Below are 16710 nucleotides of genomic sequence, written 5' to 3'. Positions count from 1 at the left end.
CTTTTATTCTGCATGTACTTTTTACTGGAGTGTCAGTGTAAAATAGTTCAGTATTCCTGCAGTATGATTAAAGATGCTGGCTTTTTAATGAGAAGAAATAATTTTCACATTCATTATTAAAATGCTATGTTTCTGTTCTAACTTTGAATAAGCACCATGTAAAATAAATTGAGGCGCAGCGTAAATAGATACTGTAACGTAACTGAAACTGCAGTGAGCATTGAATATGGGAGTTTCCTGTGGCTTCCACTCATCCCTCCTGGCCATGCCTGCAGAGATCTTTATGTCCTTGTGGGACAAGGGTCTCCTACTGGGATCAGGGCTTGATTCACAGGATCTCTTGTGATTTCACTAGACATGTGGCATTATTTGAACTCAGGTTTTCCTTTTTGCAGTGCTTGTGGGTTATGATGTTAAATATATCTTCAGCAGTTATCATAGTGTTTTATGAGGGATGCAGTGGCAGTTCAATTGATGTGCTGGAGACATGAAGTGTCATGGTTGCTGCCATCTGCATTTCATGAGGACTACATGCTAAAAATCTCTCCTTTTGGAAGGAAAACAAATAGGACATTAAAGGTGATTGATAAAAGACAAGATTCTAATCAGTGTGTATATATATGGAAAAACTGGGAGAAAATGAAGTACATAGTAAAACAGAAGTAAGATTACCATCAGGGCAAGAATTACAGCTACAGCTTGTCTCCACAAGCGAGTGAAAACATGTCTGTCATGTAATCCTGGGGTCTGGTGGGAATCCAAGTGAATGATAAATGTGGTTTTTCTGTTTTTTCTTGAAGTCAGCATCTTGGGACTTTGTTGTAGCATACAGTCAGCAGGATCATGGCAGTCTGCGTTGTTGTTGTTGGATTTAAAATATCACATTCATCATGGTATTCATTTTTCATTGCGCTGTTATGTACTTAGTGGTTAGTAAAGCATTTACCTCTGTTTAGAATCTATAAGGAATTCCAAGCACTGAATTACTGGAAATTTATGTAAAGTCCTTGGCAAAAATGGGTAAAACCTAAGGGTCTGCAGATGTCCATTGTAGGAAAGCACATTTTAAATGTAGTAGATGCCCTGGATTCACAGCAGATTGTGTTGTGTCAATTGGTGCTTGGCCAGATGTGATAACAGGGCTTTTGAAGAGGTTCCAGAGGAATGTACTGCAGTTTGGGATGGTGGCAATGAATGAAAAAAAATTTAGTAGATAAGCTGAAGGAAACATATATTTGGTTCAATTTATAAACATTTTTTCTCATTTCCAAATTGTCATTTCATCTGCATGGGAAGAGAAGTGTGTGTGAAGTGTAAATACATGGTGGGTGTTTTAAGAAGGAAAGTACACCACCCAGAGAGGTTTCAGGGTATTTCATACCATTACATAAGGATACATTATTGGATTCTGGTGCCATTCACTGCCTTTGTAATTGTTCAGAAATAATGCATCAATTCCTGCGCTCAGAGCTTTGTAACCTTAGTTAATCCTTCCATCATGAGACAGGTATGGTAGTAAATCCTGCTGTAGAGGTGTGTCTGATGGGGGCTGGATGCAGCCCCAAGGCACGTACAGGCTTACGCATACTGTGCTGTATGACATCTAAGTGTACATTTAAGGTGCCCCTGTGCCTGTCCCCAGCATAAATTCCGGGTGAAGACATTGGCACCTGCACTGTACAACCCGCTTGCCTGAGGCAAGCAAGGTGGAGCTGTGTCTGGTGTCCCCTCATGCATGCTGTGGTACAGGCACTTGCTCAGCCCCACCAGGTGGGGTGGAAAGTCTGCTTTTAACATAAGGAACAGGTAAAAATATATATGCAGAGTGGTGGTGAGGATGTAATAACGCTAAAAGATTTTTCTTAGCTCTTTTAGAGATAGTGGTACAGGCCAATGCTTTTAGCCTAAGGCAAGCCAAAGAGAGATGTCTTGAGAAGAATGGAAGGCAGCAGGTAGAGGCGAGATGGAGTAGAAGGAATAAATATTTCACCTGTGCAGCTGGGACCAACCACGGAACAAGGTCAGGCTGGTTTAGGTAACCAAAGAAAAATAAGGTTAATGTTTAGACGGAGTCTTCCTGCAACAGTGCAGCCGTTTACCGTATTCGTAACGTGCATTTTTCTGTTGGTGATGGTGTAATAACAGCAGTGGGCCTTGGCCTGCGTCAGGGCCGGAGCATGTGCCCTGCTCCTACGAGTTTAGCTGTGTGCTCAAGGCTGGCTGGCTGATAAAAGATGCCTTGGCCAGCCGGGGAGCTTTTCAAGAGAAGGAACCTCAGCAGGGTCTCCTCAACTTTTTCTCGGCAGATGCTTTTAGGCTGAGGCTCTTGCATCTGACCCCTGCCTGAGCTGCAACCCCACGGGTGTTGCAGCCCTGCCTGTGCCTGGCCTTGGGTCCCATTGACCCAGCCTCCGGCTTTTCGCTGCACCCTGATGACCCGGACCAGTGCTTCTTCCCTCCATCGCATCTGAGGCACGGGCACGATTGAGCTCTGTTAAGCTGGCCACCATTACTGCTTCTTAACATCCTAAACCTTATCAGAATTACAGTATCAAGATTCTTTCTATTAAGTTTGTAAAATCATTCCACTTACCTGTTTGCTTCATGCAATAGCTGTATCACATCATTCTGATCCATTTGATATGCTGCATAGTTGATATTTTCAGTAAAATTCTTTCAAAACCAGTCCTTTGGAGTATCTTTTTTGTCCCTGGAATTGGTGGCAAGGACTCTTTTGTCTCTGACTTAATGGCTGGGGGTCAACAGTGGTTTAGTTAAGTGTATCCCAAGCAATAAGTATATGAAGGACAATAGCAGAGAGCTGTAGCCATGGCGGTCTAAGAAGAAAGTGAGGCTGGTCTGTAGGAGGATGTTGTCTAAGGCCGCCCTGATACAATTAAATTGAACATATACTTCAGACATCCCAGGGCTTCCCCAGATCAGCATGGAGTACCTACATAGCTGAGGGGCCACCTAACAATTTCTGTTGACCTTAGCAGCCCCCCTGGGTCAGATTCAACAACCCTCTGACCTCCGATTAGGTAAATTACATTGTAGTTAATGACTTCATCCTCCAACTTTTGTCTGATCAGTGCTTGAATTAGTGAGGGGTAATGATTGGAGCCTACTGTCCATTGTTTATTAACACACTGTCCTTGCGGTTTTAACACATATGCCTGTACGAAGAAAATAATAGCTTTATATGTAGTCTGAGGGCTTCTTTCATCACTTTTCATTTAGAGCAGTTTCTAAGAGAGTGTTTTGCTGGAGTAAGAAGCTCAGCGTAAAACTCTCATAAAGCAAAACTTGAAAGACACCAGTTTTTCATACAGCCGTGACACATTACATAAATAAAACACTGTGTAATCCGGTAAGATAATAGTTTTCTCAGGATGCAGGTTGCTGCATCTGCCCTTTATAGAAGGGAGGTTTTTTATATGGTTGCTGGGAAGGGAACGTCTCCAAAACCAGCAGTTGGCAATGGAAGTTGTCACCTCCCCTTCTGCAGACAGCCCCTGAATTTCCCAGCTTTTTGGAGACCCCATGGCTGGCCTCTGGGCTTGCACACACCACTTCTTTCATCTGGCTCTCTCAGAGGAGGCAATGCATTCCTAGTGACTTGATCAGAGATGTAGGTTACAGAAGAAAATATGGCACAAAACATAATTTTGGATTGAGGTTAAGACGATTCTTTCTTTCCTGTTTCATTGTTCATCGCTTTGGGCTCCATAACCATATCCAACTTTCAGGCACTGGCAAACCAGGGTTGAAAGACACGCTGTTTCTTTTAGGTGACCTCTTTAATACCGGATGAAAGATTTCACCACATTTTTTCTGGCAGAGTGTCCTGTCGTGACCAATGCAAATACAGTAATTGTGGCTTGCCTGAAGGATCATTATGCCTGAAATCCAAAATATTTCCTGGTTGTACTCTCCTCTTCTCGTTATAATGTTTTCCATGTGGCGTAACTTCAACCAGTTGTCCCCTGCCCAGTCACCCTGCGTGGCTCTCCTAGATCCCGAGTGTACGACACCCTGTATGTCGTACATCCAGCCATCACACTTGTTACCAGGTCTGTGCTTTTTGGCACAGGATCAGCTTTCTGATACGTGACACGATCAGGCGTTTGTCTGCCTTGAGGGATCCTGAACACTGCCCATTGCCAGAGCATGCGTTTCCGTGCTCTCACTGCTGCTCAGATCAGGTCGTTTGGACTCGAAGTAGACGCTGTGCTCTGGCTCAGTCCCTCGTGGGGACACTGGGGACACCAGGGTGCAGCCATGCTACAGAGCAGACCTGCTGTGGGTCACCAAGCCAACAGCAAATAAAAAAGCAATTAATTGGTCTTTTGCATTGTCCTCTGTAACCTGCAGAACTAAAATTAGTTTTCTGACTTCTATCTTTAAATATCTGAATACAATTTAAAATCCTTGCAAGAAATAAGAGCTGCTAACCTCCATCCCAATACTGCGTTTGGAAGCTATTTCCTTTCATAGCAATAGTCTCTATTACTTATGAAAAGTAATTTGTCAGGAAATGTGTTATTTTATGAAGAAAATACAACACAGGATTTTCATCTTTGGCACAGAACTATGAAGTGAAAATAATTACTCTCTAGGCAGTTTAATTGGTTTGACATGTTCCTACAGAAGACTTAGTTCCTGTATAGTACTGGTGAGGCTGCAGCTCAAATACTGTGTTCAGTTTTGGGCCCCTCACTACAAGAAGGACATTGAGGTGCTGGAGCGTGTCCAGAGAAGGGCAATGAAGCTGGTGAGGGGTCTGGAGCACAAGTCTTAAGAGGAGCGGCTGAGGGAACTGGCGTTGTTCAGCCTGGAGAAGAGGAGGCTGAGGGGAGACCTCATCGCTCTCTACAGCTACCTGAAAGGAGTTTGTAGAGAAGTAGGTGCTGGTCTCTTCTCCTAGGTGACAGGCTATAGGAAAAGAGGAAATGGCCACAAGTTGCACCAGGGGATGTTTAGATTGGATATCAGGAGAAATTTCTGCACTGAAAGGGTTGTCAGGCATTGGAACAGGCTGCCCAGGGAGGTGGTTGAGTCACCACCCCGGAGGTATTTAAAAGATGTGTGGATGAGGCACTTAGGGACATGGTTTAGTGGTGGACTCGGCAGGGTTAGGTTTACGGTTGGACTTGATGATCTTGGAGGTCTTTTCCAACCTAAACGATTCTATGATTCTATAGTAGTCTCTGTATAGATTGCACAATGCTTTAGAAAATAAAGGGAGAAAATACGTTAAATGCTCCTTAGCTAGCTGCATATACATATATTTTAGATTAAAGAATCTTTTTGTTTTGTACCATAAGTAAAGTAAAACCTAAATGCCCTTGCTAAAATAAAGGCGATCTCTATACTCACTGAGAGCATGTGGAGATCACTGTAGGTCTGTGCCCTCTTCAGGCATTCAGTTAAATATTCACTGATTTGTTAAATTCATTCCCATTAGCAAACAAACTTAAGCATGTTACTTCTCATGAAATCCGTGGGCTTAAGCTCGGGCAAAATTAGGTCTCTCCTAATACATCTCTAATTCAGCCTTTCCCATTTTACACTGGTGCTGTTTTGTGGTGTTTAGCAGCTCAAATGGTGAGCCGAGGAGCAAAGGTCGCTCAGCGCAGTCCTCTTCGCAGTGCTGGAAATTGAGGTGAGAGAGCTGTACACTGATGGTGTCCATGTAGCCCTGGCACAGCAGGGCTGGTTTAGCCTTGTATCTGCATCTGAGCTGGACGAATGAATGCTCCTTCCTTTGAACTTCCAATGCATTTGGTTATGGCCTCTCTTTCCAGGCTGCATTTTGATCTTCCACGCATCTTCTCTTCTTTTAATGCCTACCTGCCATCCTCTGCTGAAGCCATCCATGCCCAAGCTCTGCACTGTACATCAGAGAGATCTTGCATGTAAGCAATCACTGACACCGGTAATCATTGTGCGTTATATATTTGCATCCACAGGTAACCTTAAAATTTCATGTTTTGCAGTAACTTTATAAACAATATTTTTCTCTTAGTCACATGTTTGTTATTTGAGACCATCTAAAAAAATAATTACTTAAAGTTTATGCCTGCTCTAGCATTTCCTGGTTTTAGCCTGATGCAGCCCACCCTGATTTCAAGGGCATTACTTTTAGTTTATAGTAGTCAGTGCAGGACCAAATGTGCGGCATTCAGAGAGGCTGCAGTCCTGCAAACGTATTTTTTTCCTCCTTTCCTCTGAGATGTCTGACTTATGTACACAGACTATGTCTGGTATCTGAGCTATATGGGGCAATCCTGGCAGGGCAGTTGTGCTGTGGAGGTTGTGGCAGAGGCAGAATTTAGCCAGGAACAGTTAGCTTTATTCCCATAGGTGTGTATTCATCGGTCCACCCATGCTTTAGCCATATGTGCATTTTATCATACCTGCTTGTCACTGTAAAATCGTATTAACACAATTTCCCATAAACTGTAGACTGGCACTGAGATATGTTCACAAGGCTTTTTCTGTACTCCTGTAAAAGTGCTTTTCAACAGCTTATGAACACTTTTTTTAAGCGAAAAGAATGTTTCCAAGCCATTCACATGTGCAAGAAGTGCTTTTATTTTCGCCTTAAGTGAAAGCCATCAAGGTCTGTAAAAAGCTGAGTGGAAAACAGTGCTCTACCTTACAGCAGGCAGGAAAACCAGCTGGCGATCACGGCTCGAAGGTCCCACAGTTAATAATCTTGCAGGCTACCGTAGGTCTTTCGTTATATGTAGGTACGACTTCCAGTCTCTGGAGGACCTCCGTGCCCTCAATCAGTTGCCTGCAGGAGGGAGAACGTGCACATATGATCCCTCTCCGTTCAGAGCCAGCTCTGCAGCCTCCGGCTTGTGCGGGGCCGTAACAAACCCAGGCACAAGTTTCCCATTGACAGGCTGCACCTGTGCTGCTCTTTAAAAAGTTGCTCTTAGCAATGGAGTTGCAAATGTTCTTGATTAAGTAGCCTCTAGTTGGCATTGTAGGAGAGGTGAAAATACTATGGCTTTATGCAGCTACATTTCTTTAAAGAAATAAGCATTGTACCATGTGCCCCAGCTACAAATGGCCATTACTTTTGAGGAGAAAGAAGTCCAGAGACAGAAGTGACAGTATTACAAGTTACTCCCTGAGAAATATATTTTGTTTCCTTCCTTCACAACGCCAGTCTGAATCCTGAAAACAGTCCAGCATTTTGCAATCTTTACAATTTTCAGCCTGTCCTGCTGTGGGAGCACAGGCTGTGCCTCCTGCAAGTGCTGGCACGCAATGGATGCCAGCAGTGCTCCGGAAAGCTTCATACCCATCCCACCCCATCCCACCCCATCCCATCCCATCCCATCCCATCCCATCCCATCCCATCCAGCACAGTGGTACCAAGTGGGGAGGACACTGCAGGTGGCCCTTGCCCAGGCAGGGACATCAGAAGGACTGAGCAGAGTAAAGCTGGAAAGTGCCCAGCTGTCCTCGTTGTATGCTGCAGCTGCTTTTTGCTCCCTCAGGATTAAACTCCCGCTCAGATTTAAGAGGGCCTGTCTATAAGATCATGGATCCCACACCTTTCAGATCACAGAGAGCCCGTGGCAAGGCAGAAACTTGAGGTGAACGCCGCTGGTTATAAATATATCCAGCCAGCAATCACTTTTGGCTTGTTCTCTGTAGGTTAGACTGTTATGCTTTTCACTTCCTTTAAAAATACTGTCTTTCTCCATGATGTGGTTACATGGAAACTGCACTGTGAATTTCTCTCTCTATGGTAATACACACGTATTTTGCTCTCTTACATCAAGCAAACTGCAATAATCTTCCTCATTACATTCCTGAAAATCTAAAAACCTTAACAGGGCCAGCCCTATACATTGACCTACTGAGAACAAACTCTCAGCACGCGTTCACTAAGGTAATTTCTTTGAGCTCATGAGGGCAGAGAAGAGCCCGGAGGCTTTGCTCAACACCTCCCTGTCCGTCAGGGCCCACCTTTGCCTGACACGGAGCTATGCAGGCATGAATTTGTAGCCTTCATCCTGGAGAGGCCCCAGCAGCCACCGTAGCTTTGCCGTAGGGTTTTCCAGCTTGAGCAAGCCAGGCCAGGGCAGAGAAAGTGTCATTAGGTACTTCAAATCTGACTTATCTATCCTCCCCCTGGCCAGAGGCATCCGCGTTGCAGCTGCCTTAGGGATTTCATGGATGCTTCCTCCCGGGCAGCAATGTCCTGTGGGGCCAGGGTCACCTCCCGCAGACTGCAGCGGCGGCAGGCTTGTGCGTACCTACCCAAAAGCCACGTATTTTTTGTCCAGGTAGGGAGCTGGCTGGAGGGTGATGTAGAACTGTGAGCCGTTGCTGTGGCGGCCCTTGTTGGCCATCCCAAGGACTCCTCTTCCCTTGTGACGGACGGAGAAGCTTTCATCTAGGGAAAGAATTTGGGGATGAAAGGCCGCAGTTGTGTTGCTTCGTTTGCTGCTATTCACTATGCAGCTCCTTTTGGCCAGCTCCCCTTTCCTCCTTCCCCGCCCTCCCTTTCCCTTCTCCTTTTCCCCCAAAAGGTCTCATTAAGTCTCACGTGAGCAAAGTCTGGTTTGAATCCATATGTCCTTCCTAGAAAGCACTTCCCACTACTGTCTAGTGCTGAAGCCAGTAAAGAAGCTAATGAAAAAATATCCATAAAAAAACACTTTAGGTATTTCTGAGCATTAGAGCCACAGCAACAATGCCTCCGGCTCCCTGTTGTTGGTCTGTAATGCCTCTCACCGGAGGAGCTCGGGGCACTTAGCATGGCATTTCCCCGCGGCTGCTTGGGATTATTCCCACTCTATGGATGAGGAAGGCGGGAGGCAGAGCGGATGCTCCAAGCACAGCCTCTGCTTTGCCTCCCCTCATGCTGCTGCCTGCAGTGAAGAGGACAGGATCCCCCCTGAGCACAGACAGGGCTGTCAGGGCAGGACATGCCTGGCTGGGGCAGGATGCCCGGCTGCTCCCAGTGCTCAGCAACTCGCATGGGAGCACGAGCAGGGGACTTCTTTAGCCAAATGAAATGAGAGAGCTGAATAAATGGAGGGCAGATATTTAGTCAGGGAGGCTGGGGTGCTCCCAGAGCGGAAGCTTTGTTCCAGGGTGAGGAGAGGAGGCAGGCGATGGGAGCAAGAGCCGCGAGGAGGTGAAGAGGATCTTCTGTGCTGGCTGAGGAAGAACTGGTGAGGGAGAGAAGAAATGGCTCTCAAGAGGGATGACTGTGGAAGGATAGGCATTAGGTGTGCTTGGGTTTGGGGGATGATGGCAAGGACTTGATTTCTTCGCTGTGGAGGGGAGCCCAGCTATGAGGTGGGGAGCAGGGAGTCTACTGATCCCGACCTCCTCTGTCACCCGTCTCTGACCTGATCACACTGAGCAGTCAAGAGCCCCGTCGAGCTCTCAACAAGCTTGAAGGAAACTGTAGAAATACTTAGATTTTATTGTTCTCTGTTTTTTTTTTAATTCTTTTTACCCTGTTTGAGTGCCGTTCTCAGAAACTGATTCATAAAAATGGTAATTAAATTTTAATTGAACAGTTACTCCCTGACCGCTGCCTTGCGGTTTGCAAAATGACTTCAGCAGACTAATTTTGGAGTAGGATGTTTTGTCCTATGGCATGACGCTCCAGTCCAAGTGATTCTCTGTAATTACCTCAGTCCTTTCAGCTCATTACAGTAAAGTGCGGTTGCATCCCATTAATTTCGGCAAGCGTTGCAGTGCCCGGACGCATGCCAAGCATGGAGTCTCCCAGAACATTACTGGCTGTCAGGGGCATCTCTCACCCTTTTCAGATATCGAAGATATTTGTCTTCTGCCCTCAGTGTAAAATAGTTTTGCGGGAAGTACTGGCAAAGCAATCTAAGCCTTAAAATAGAAAGGCATACCCAACTGAACACCTTTCTCAAGGATGAAAAGCAACCTTTAATTAAAAAGAGGTAGGGGAAGAATTAGCGATCCTCTCCTTTAATACATCAACACGTGGAGCATGTGCAATACAGGTAATAAAACTCTTCCAGGGACACTTTCAAGGTTGACAGATTCTAAATTAAATCCACCTTAAAATCACTTAAGCGATTTTTGTCCCATTGTCACCTTCTCACATGACATGGCAGCTTCTTTCCTGGGTAGCACAGGGAAAGCACAAGCTTTGCCTGGAGGAGGAGGATGGAGCTGGGAGCAAAAGGCCACGCGCTGGGCTGGGGCTTCGTGCCGCAGCCCGGGCAGCGCATGTGGGGCCATAGCTCTCCTGCCTGAAGAGGTGCCTGTGCATGCTGAAATTCATCTTCCTCTGCGGGCGGTTTCTACCTGAACAGAAAGTGCGAAGGATGCAAGATGTGCACTAGCACAAATCTATTGGGCCGCATTGCTGGAAAAGAGGATTCACAAACTTTTAAATCCTCGGTGTCGTCCACCTTGCAAACAATCTAACAGCCAGTCCTATTTTTTTCCAATACCAATTTACGTTTCTGAGATGTGCGTGTCCCGAGGGTCTAGGCTTGCTGCTACTTCAGAGCTCCAGCATCAAAGAAGTGACTTTTGCCCCTTCCTGCCCACTCTAGGCAGCCCGTAGCATTTGCTGCCTTAAATCCCGCATGACGGGCTTCCGCTTCCAGCAGCTTTCCTGCCCACCAGCGCTGCAGCCTGGCCGGGCAGAGTGGGCTAGCGACCCGCTTCCGGCCGGGTTTTGCTCCATCCATCCCGGGACCTCGAGGTGAGAATGGCTTCTCCTCGCAAGTGAGCTCTTCAGCATCTTGGGAAAGAAAGTTTTCAGCGACACTTGGCATTTCTGATCTCACTGTTGGCTGCTGCCCAGCCTGCTCAAATGTCACATAGTTTGCGCCATTGGCAGTGGGAAAGCTTTTATGTAAGGGAACATAAATCCGTTTCAAAAGTGCTTTAACTGTCATAGAACGTCTTTATGGGCAGCATTTAATCTAACTAGAAGATCCCAAAAGTCTATGTCAATTATATGGGTTGTTTTTCTTAAATATTGCATGTTACAATGATGTTCTTTTTTCTTTACATTTTATTACTTTATACCAGTATGGGGGAACATTTTTTGTTAAACTTAGCTTATGGTTGTCATTTCTCGACTTTCACGGTTTCATGTGAGGTTGAGAAGTAACTCCCTTTACATCCACAGAGTCACGTAGCCGCTGGCAGCGATGCCTGCGGTGTCCGCAAGCCTGAAAAGCTGGCTGAGGTCCAGGAAATCTGGAGTTAAAGTCAACTTACTTCCATTACTTTAAATGCATTTAAACAAGTGGTATGGGGTGCCTGGAGATCTGTAGCTAAACCACTTACGCGTTTCTAAAGTCCTGTCCACAAAGGTGAGTATTCGCAGTTTGAAGTAGGCAAGCGGGTGACCATCAGCCCTCATGTAGGCAGGGAGAAGGGGCTGGTGGAGCTGAGCCTCGGGCAGGGGACGTCAGAGGAGGGGGACAAGGTTACAGATCAAAAAGTGTCCTCACTAAAGCAGTCCTCTCATACTAACACCAGCAGATAATAATTCTGACTGAAAAGCAAACCCTTTTGCTTTAGGGAGATGAAAGGAAATTCCCAGGTTATTCTGTGAATAAGATCAGATCAACAACTCGATTTTTGCTGAAATTTGCCATTTGTGCAGTAAGATAGCTGAGGAAACATACCTTCAAAGGTGGGACCATAAATTGACTCTCCTCCATCTCCCTTTCCAGTTATGATGTCTGCAGGGTAGATAAAAGTAACCGTCAGAGACCAGGTTTACCACAGGCGTTATTGGGGGTTGTCAGTGAGCAGCTCAGCCGAGGGCAGAGACGTGGGTTGCGCATCAGCCTGGGGAGGACAACTGCATCCATCTTTCTGTTTTACTGCTGAAATTTTAACAGACCTTTGGGAAGAGCTCTGCTTCTGTCCCAAGAGACAGTCTCTCTGTGGAGAACTATTTAACGCGGCAGATTTAATCGCTGCCCCTCTGAGAAGGTCCAACATCTCCTGCTGGGTTTGCTCCTGTGGTGGCAGTGCCCAGCTGAGGAAGGGGCGCCCTGGAGAAGGTCTGTCAGAGGGAGTAGGGTTAGAAGAAGGAGGGATGAAAATGCAGCTGTGGTATTATGGTGAGTTAAGACCACTAACTTGTCTAAGAAAAGAGATTTGATAAGAAAGAAATTCCTGTTGAACCAGGTTTCTGATGGGTGAAGCACTAAAGAAGCCTGCTGCATCTATCTTTTAATTTTTTTTTTAAAGAAGTCTGGTTTTGTTACTTTGTTTAGACATTGTCTTACACCAGTCAGGTTATGGTTAGTCCTCTACAGTAGCAAGCTTGTAATTTGAGGTTGCTTTTATGGACTACATACATATCTGCATAGTTATTCATGGAAAGTAGGAGGTGTATCTTCAAAGTATAAACTTAAAATGGATTTAAGCACTCACATTTGGAGCAGGCGGGCAAAAACAGGTAAGAAATATAGACAGGTAACATGGATGATAGAACAAAAGGGAGTAATGAAGGAAATGCCTTCTAATACACCTAACTATCTTGACTTCCCTGGGGATGTCGGGCAAGCTGCATGACCCATCGTTAGTGGTGCCTTTCTCATCAGTGCCAAACTCCAGGCATAGCGTTGGCATTTGGACAACTCACCAGCACGTTTGGAAGGGCTCTGACACTTGGCTGAATGCCTCTGTAAATTAATCTCTCCATAAAACAAGTAATATGTTTTCCTATGGATATTCTTAGTGTTTTCATGTTTCCAATTAGTTATCTAATCACTTACCAAAGAACTTAATGGAAAGGAGTTAATGCTTTCAATTAGTTTCCTAAATTCTTTCGAAAAGGTCTTGGATAATCAAAAGAACAAACTATCCAAACTTTTGCTATGTTTAGAAAGTGAGATGGCTAAAAGAGAAAATGTTTTCTGGTTTTTATATGTATGTTAATTAAGAGCTTGTCCTGCAGAGATCAGCTTTGTCAGCAGTTCAGCCACGTCTCTGTGGATGAAGGCTGTTATTCCTGTGGATCATCCCACCCCCCCTTCTGCTGTAACTCGGATTTACTCAGGACACTTGGAAACGCACCTCCTCCTTGGATCCATCCGTTTTTCACGAGGCGATGAAAAAGGGAGTTTTTGTAGGTGAGCTCTCGGCCGTCGCGGGGAGACTTTGCTCCTCCAGTGCACAGGGCACGGAAATTCTCACAGGTCCGGGGACATGTGTCTGAGAAAAGCTGCAAAATGAAAGCGAGAGATGAAAACACATGTGAAATTCCTAGCTGACGTCCACTGGCCAGATTTCTGTCCCCCCTCCTTCAGCAGGTGAAGCCACCGCATTGGGTGGACTTGTTCCTCGCTTTTGCTTTTCTCCTATGTAACATACCTCAAAGAGCATCCTCCCGATGGGCTGTTCCTCAATGGCTATCTCTAGGTACACAAACACGTGCTGTTTAAAGCAGAAAAACAAATGCAGTGAGGGAAAGTCCAGCTCTCTGCGCTGCACTCGCTTCCCAACACAGGCCAGGGTCCAACTGTCCGGCGCGAATGGTCTCAGAAAATATCCGCAGGATTGTCAATGCACAACAGCATTCCTACTATTTGTTTAAATAAAAAAGTAGACGATGTTCCACCTCATTCTGGGCAGAAATAATCCCAACAATGTGTTAAAAGCAAACTATCGGGCAGGGCCCGCTTCTTCATCCTGCATTTATTTACATGCCTATTGCTGCCCATACAATACAGGCAGGAATAAATGAATCCGCAGGAATACTGGCCACCCCACCAAAATAGACATTTCTCGCTCTTCCCAGCCTGCCTCAAATGTGCATGCCACTGATGCCGTATCTTCTATGTTACTCATTTTGGTATGACATTTTATTTTTCTCTGCTCTCAATACCGTGTCAGTGCTGGCCACATTGCACCTCACGACACCATGGCGTCTCAGCGGGTCTTGGCTGGGAAAGGAGAGGTTTGGCAGTTGAGCTTTTGGTACCCAAGAATAAGAGTACTTAAGAATTTTGGTACCCAAGGGCTGGGCGGTTTGGGATTTTGGAGCAGCACAGTTGCAGCATGGTCAGCAATGTGCTTTTGGTAGACTGTTCAGCCCTGAAGCAGTTAACACGTCGGGCATCTGGGCTAGTGCTTGCCCCTTCCTGGCTGCCAAGAGGCGCGGAGGCTTTGCCGTCCTCGTCCTTGGCAGGGGATGCTCCCACTGGCCTCTCGATCCCCAGCTCTGGCCCTGCCATCGCAGGGCAGAAACCAAGAAACTGCCACAGCTGGGCTCGCTCTCCATATCCTCGTGGTATCTGCCCTTTCTTTCATCTGACAACCTTTCCAGCCACTTACAGACCTTATACTCTTCTCGTAAAACAGGGCTACTTGCCTGGCTGTTTTTCAGATATTTGGCGTAGAAATCCTCAGCAATTGCTTGGTAAAGTGCCTCGGGCTTAAAGTCGCAATAGTCCCACTCGTGGTAAGACCATTTGAGGAGCTCCTTCTCATCCCCCAGCAGCTGGCCACCAACGAAGCACATCACCGAGGAGGCGTATGCCCACACCTCACCTCTCAGTTCCTGCATTTCAGAGGGACAACATAAAGCCTCCAGGGATTATTTACACCTTTAGTGAAGAAGCAATCAGTAATGATCCACCGTCCCTGTGGTATTTTTATGCCTTTGCTACTTTTCAAACCACAAATCCTGCCAACGGGAAGGGATTGGGCAGCAGCTTTCAGTGAGGTGTGCTGATGCTGCATGCACTTACGTGCCCTAAAGGTCTGGATCCTGCTGCTACAGGACATTATCATGACGATAGTGGTGCTTTGGGAGCAGCTCAGACTGAACAGAAAAAGAGCCCTGAGAGCCCCATCCTGCCCTGAGGGTCTCTGAGGACATTAAATAAAGTGGAACGGAAAAGCTCACTTCTGGAATCTGTGGATGGCGCTGAGCTGCGGGACGCTGCAGCCCCAGGGAGAGGACTAGTGTCTGAAACAACCTGAGGAAATGAGAGTTACCTTCTTTTTCTCCTGTAAATATTCATGCCATGCAAATTCTACTAAAGGCTGTATTACAGGATCTGCAAACTTGCTTGGAAACTTCAGCTTCAGAGCCTAGATTTTCAGGGTAAGGAGAAAAAATTGCTTACAAGCAGTTTAATACGCCCTCACTCCATCCTATCACAGCTTGGTTTTCCCCTTATGAACTACAACCTAATCCACATTCTAATCCAGTTATTGCACTGCACTGCTCATGCCCCTGGCATAATTCCCAACACTTGCAGAAGCACATGCAAATCGCTCTAAATCCCTGTTTGCAGGTGTCTGGTTTTTCTATGAAGGGCTGCTTCACAAATATTACTGAATTATACTAGTACTCCCCCCCATCCCTCTCCTTCCCACATGAAATGGATGTAAGCAGTCAGACATTCAAAGATGTCTCTGAGCATTATGAACTGCATTTTTGCATGTGTTTTGCATGTATGGGGAGTCACAGTCCTCTGCTGTCCCAAGAGATTGGGCCCAGGGCCTTGGGGCAAGCAAGCGGCTCAGTGAAGGCTGCAAGGTTTCCAGTCGCTGTTGCTTGTACCATTGCCTCAGGAGCACAACACTATGTAGATACGGGACAATCCTGTCCATGGATTTAGCCTCACCTCCATGTGGGCCATACACAAGTGCCACAAGCTGGGGCTTAAAGCCAGCCCAGCTGGCCTTAAAAAGAATAAAGCGAAGAAGTGACTTTCTGTTCAGCTCCCAGTCGCTGTTGCTATCATTGGGGCAGTGGCTGGGAAAAAAAAAGGAAAAAAGCCAAGAGGCACACACCCCCTGCAGCTATCGGCTTGGCTTGCCCTTAGGGCTGCTGATAGATGGCAGAGCTTCATCAGCTGTAAATAATGCTGGGGAACAAGCCTGGCAGATAAACTCTTACTGGCAGGTAGGGCATAATGCTCAGCTTTGTGCACCCTATGGTAGGCTGTGTGCTGCGTATCCGCCGCATGGCTGAGCTTCTCATGAAGAGTCTGCGAAACCCCGTGAGGTTTGCAGCTCTTTTCTTTCTCATCTGCACCGACAGAGCTGCGTTAAGGGACTTGTCATAAGCTGCTGAGTAAGTCAGGTAGAGCTGCGATGTGCATGACATCTAATAAAGCACTGCACAGCTGTAAAATTTCTTGGAGGTGTAGGAACAAGGAGGTGAGGATGCTGCAACAGAGACTCCCCGCCCCGAGCAGCGCCAAGCTGGGAGCCCATAAAAAAAGCCTCGGTGCCTGTGCCTGCGCCTGGCAGCGCCGAAGAACAGCAGAAACCCAAAATCAAGAATATTTTCTTCCTAAGAGCCGCTGCCGGGCATAGGGATACCTCTGCTTCCAGCCTGCACTGCTCCCTACTGCTCCCAGCCCAGCCCTGGGGTTGAAGCCCGGGGCTTACCTCTGCCACACACTTGGCCACGTGGAAGGCCGGGTCCCGGAGCAGCCCCACCACCGTCACCGCCACCGGCACCCGCCGCGGGCCCATGGCACCCTGGCCACCACGAGTCCAAGTCTGTCAACAGAGCCCAGCTCCACGGCAACGCTGGACACCACCACCACCACCACCCCCCCCGCATTTCTAAGCACCTCCCAAGCCTAACGTAAGCAGGTTTCAATCCTGTTGGAGGGTAGGAAATGCTCTGATTTTTGTTTTCCCCTGAAGGAAGGAAAACAAGGTTACACAGAAAGCGTGGGGCAG

The 16710-nt window shown here is 46.6% G+C and overlaps 1 protein-coding gene across 1 annotated transcript; it reads right to left on the bottom strand.

Moving 5' to 3' along the window:
- Nucleotides 1–6690: 6690 nt before the first annotated feature.
- PPIL6 (peptidylprolyl isomerase like 6) lies at nt 6691–16497 on the bottom strand. Its single transcript, XM_059831591.1, has 8 exons — nt 16411–16497; nt 15004–15099; nt 14375–14563; nt 13375–13437; nt 13078–13225; nt 11673–11729; nt 8287–8422; nt 6691–6802 (listed from the first exon to the last, which is right to left on the bottom strand). The coding sequence occupies exons 1-8, from the start codon at nt 16495–16497 to the stop codon at nt 6691–6693; spliced, it is 888 nt and encodes a 295-aa protein (XP_059687574.1).
- Between the last annotated feature and the right edge of the window lie 213 nt (nt 16498–16710).

The sequence above is a fragment of the Gavia stellata genome, chromosome 2 (genome assembly GCF_030936135.1).
Source record: "Gavia stellata isolate bGavSte3 chromosome 2, bGavSte3.hap2, whole genome shotgun sequence".
In the NCBI taxonomy this organism is placed as follows: Eukaryota; Metazoa; Chordata; class Aves; order Gaviiformes; family Gaviidae; genus Gavia; species Gavia stellata.
The sequence above is the reverse complement of the archived record's forward strand: the minus strand, read 5'-3'. Positions and strand labels throughout refer to the sequence as shown.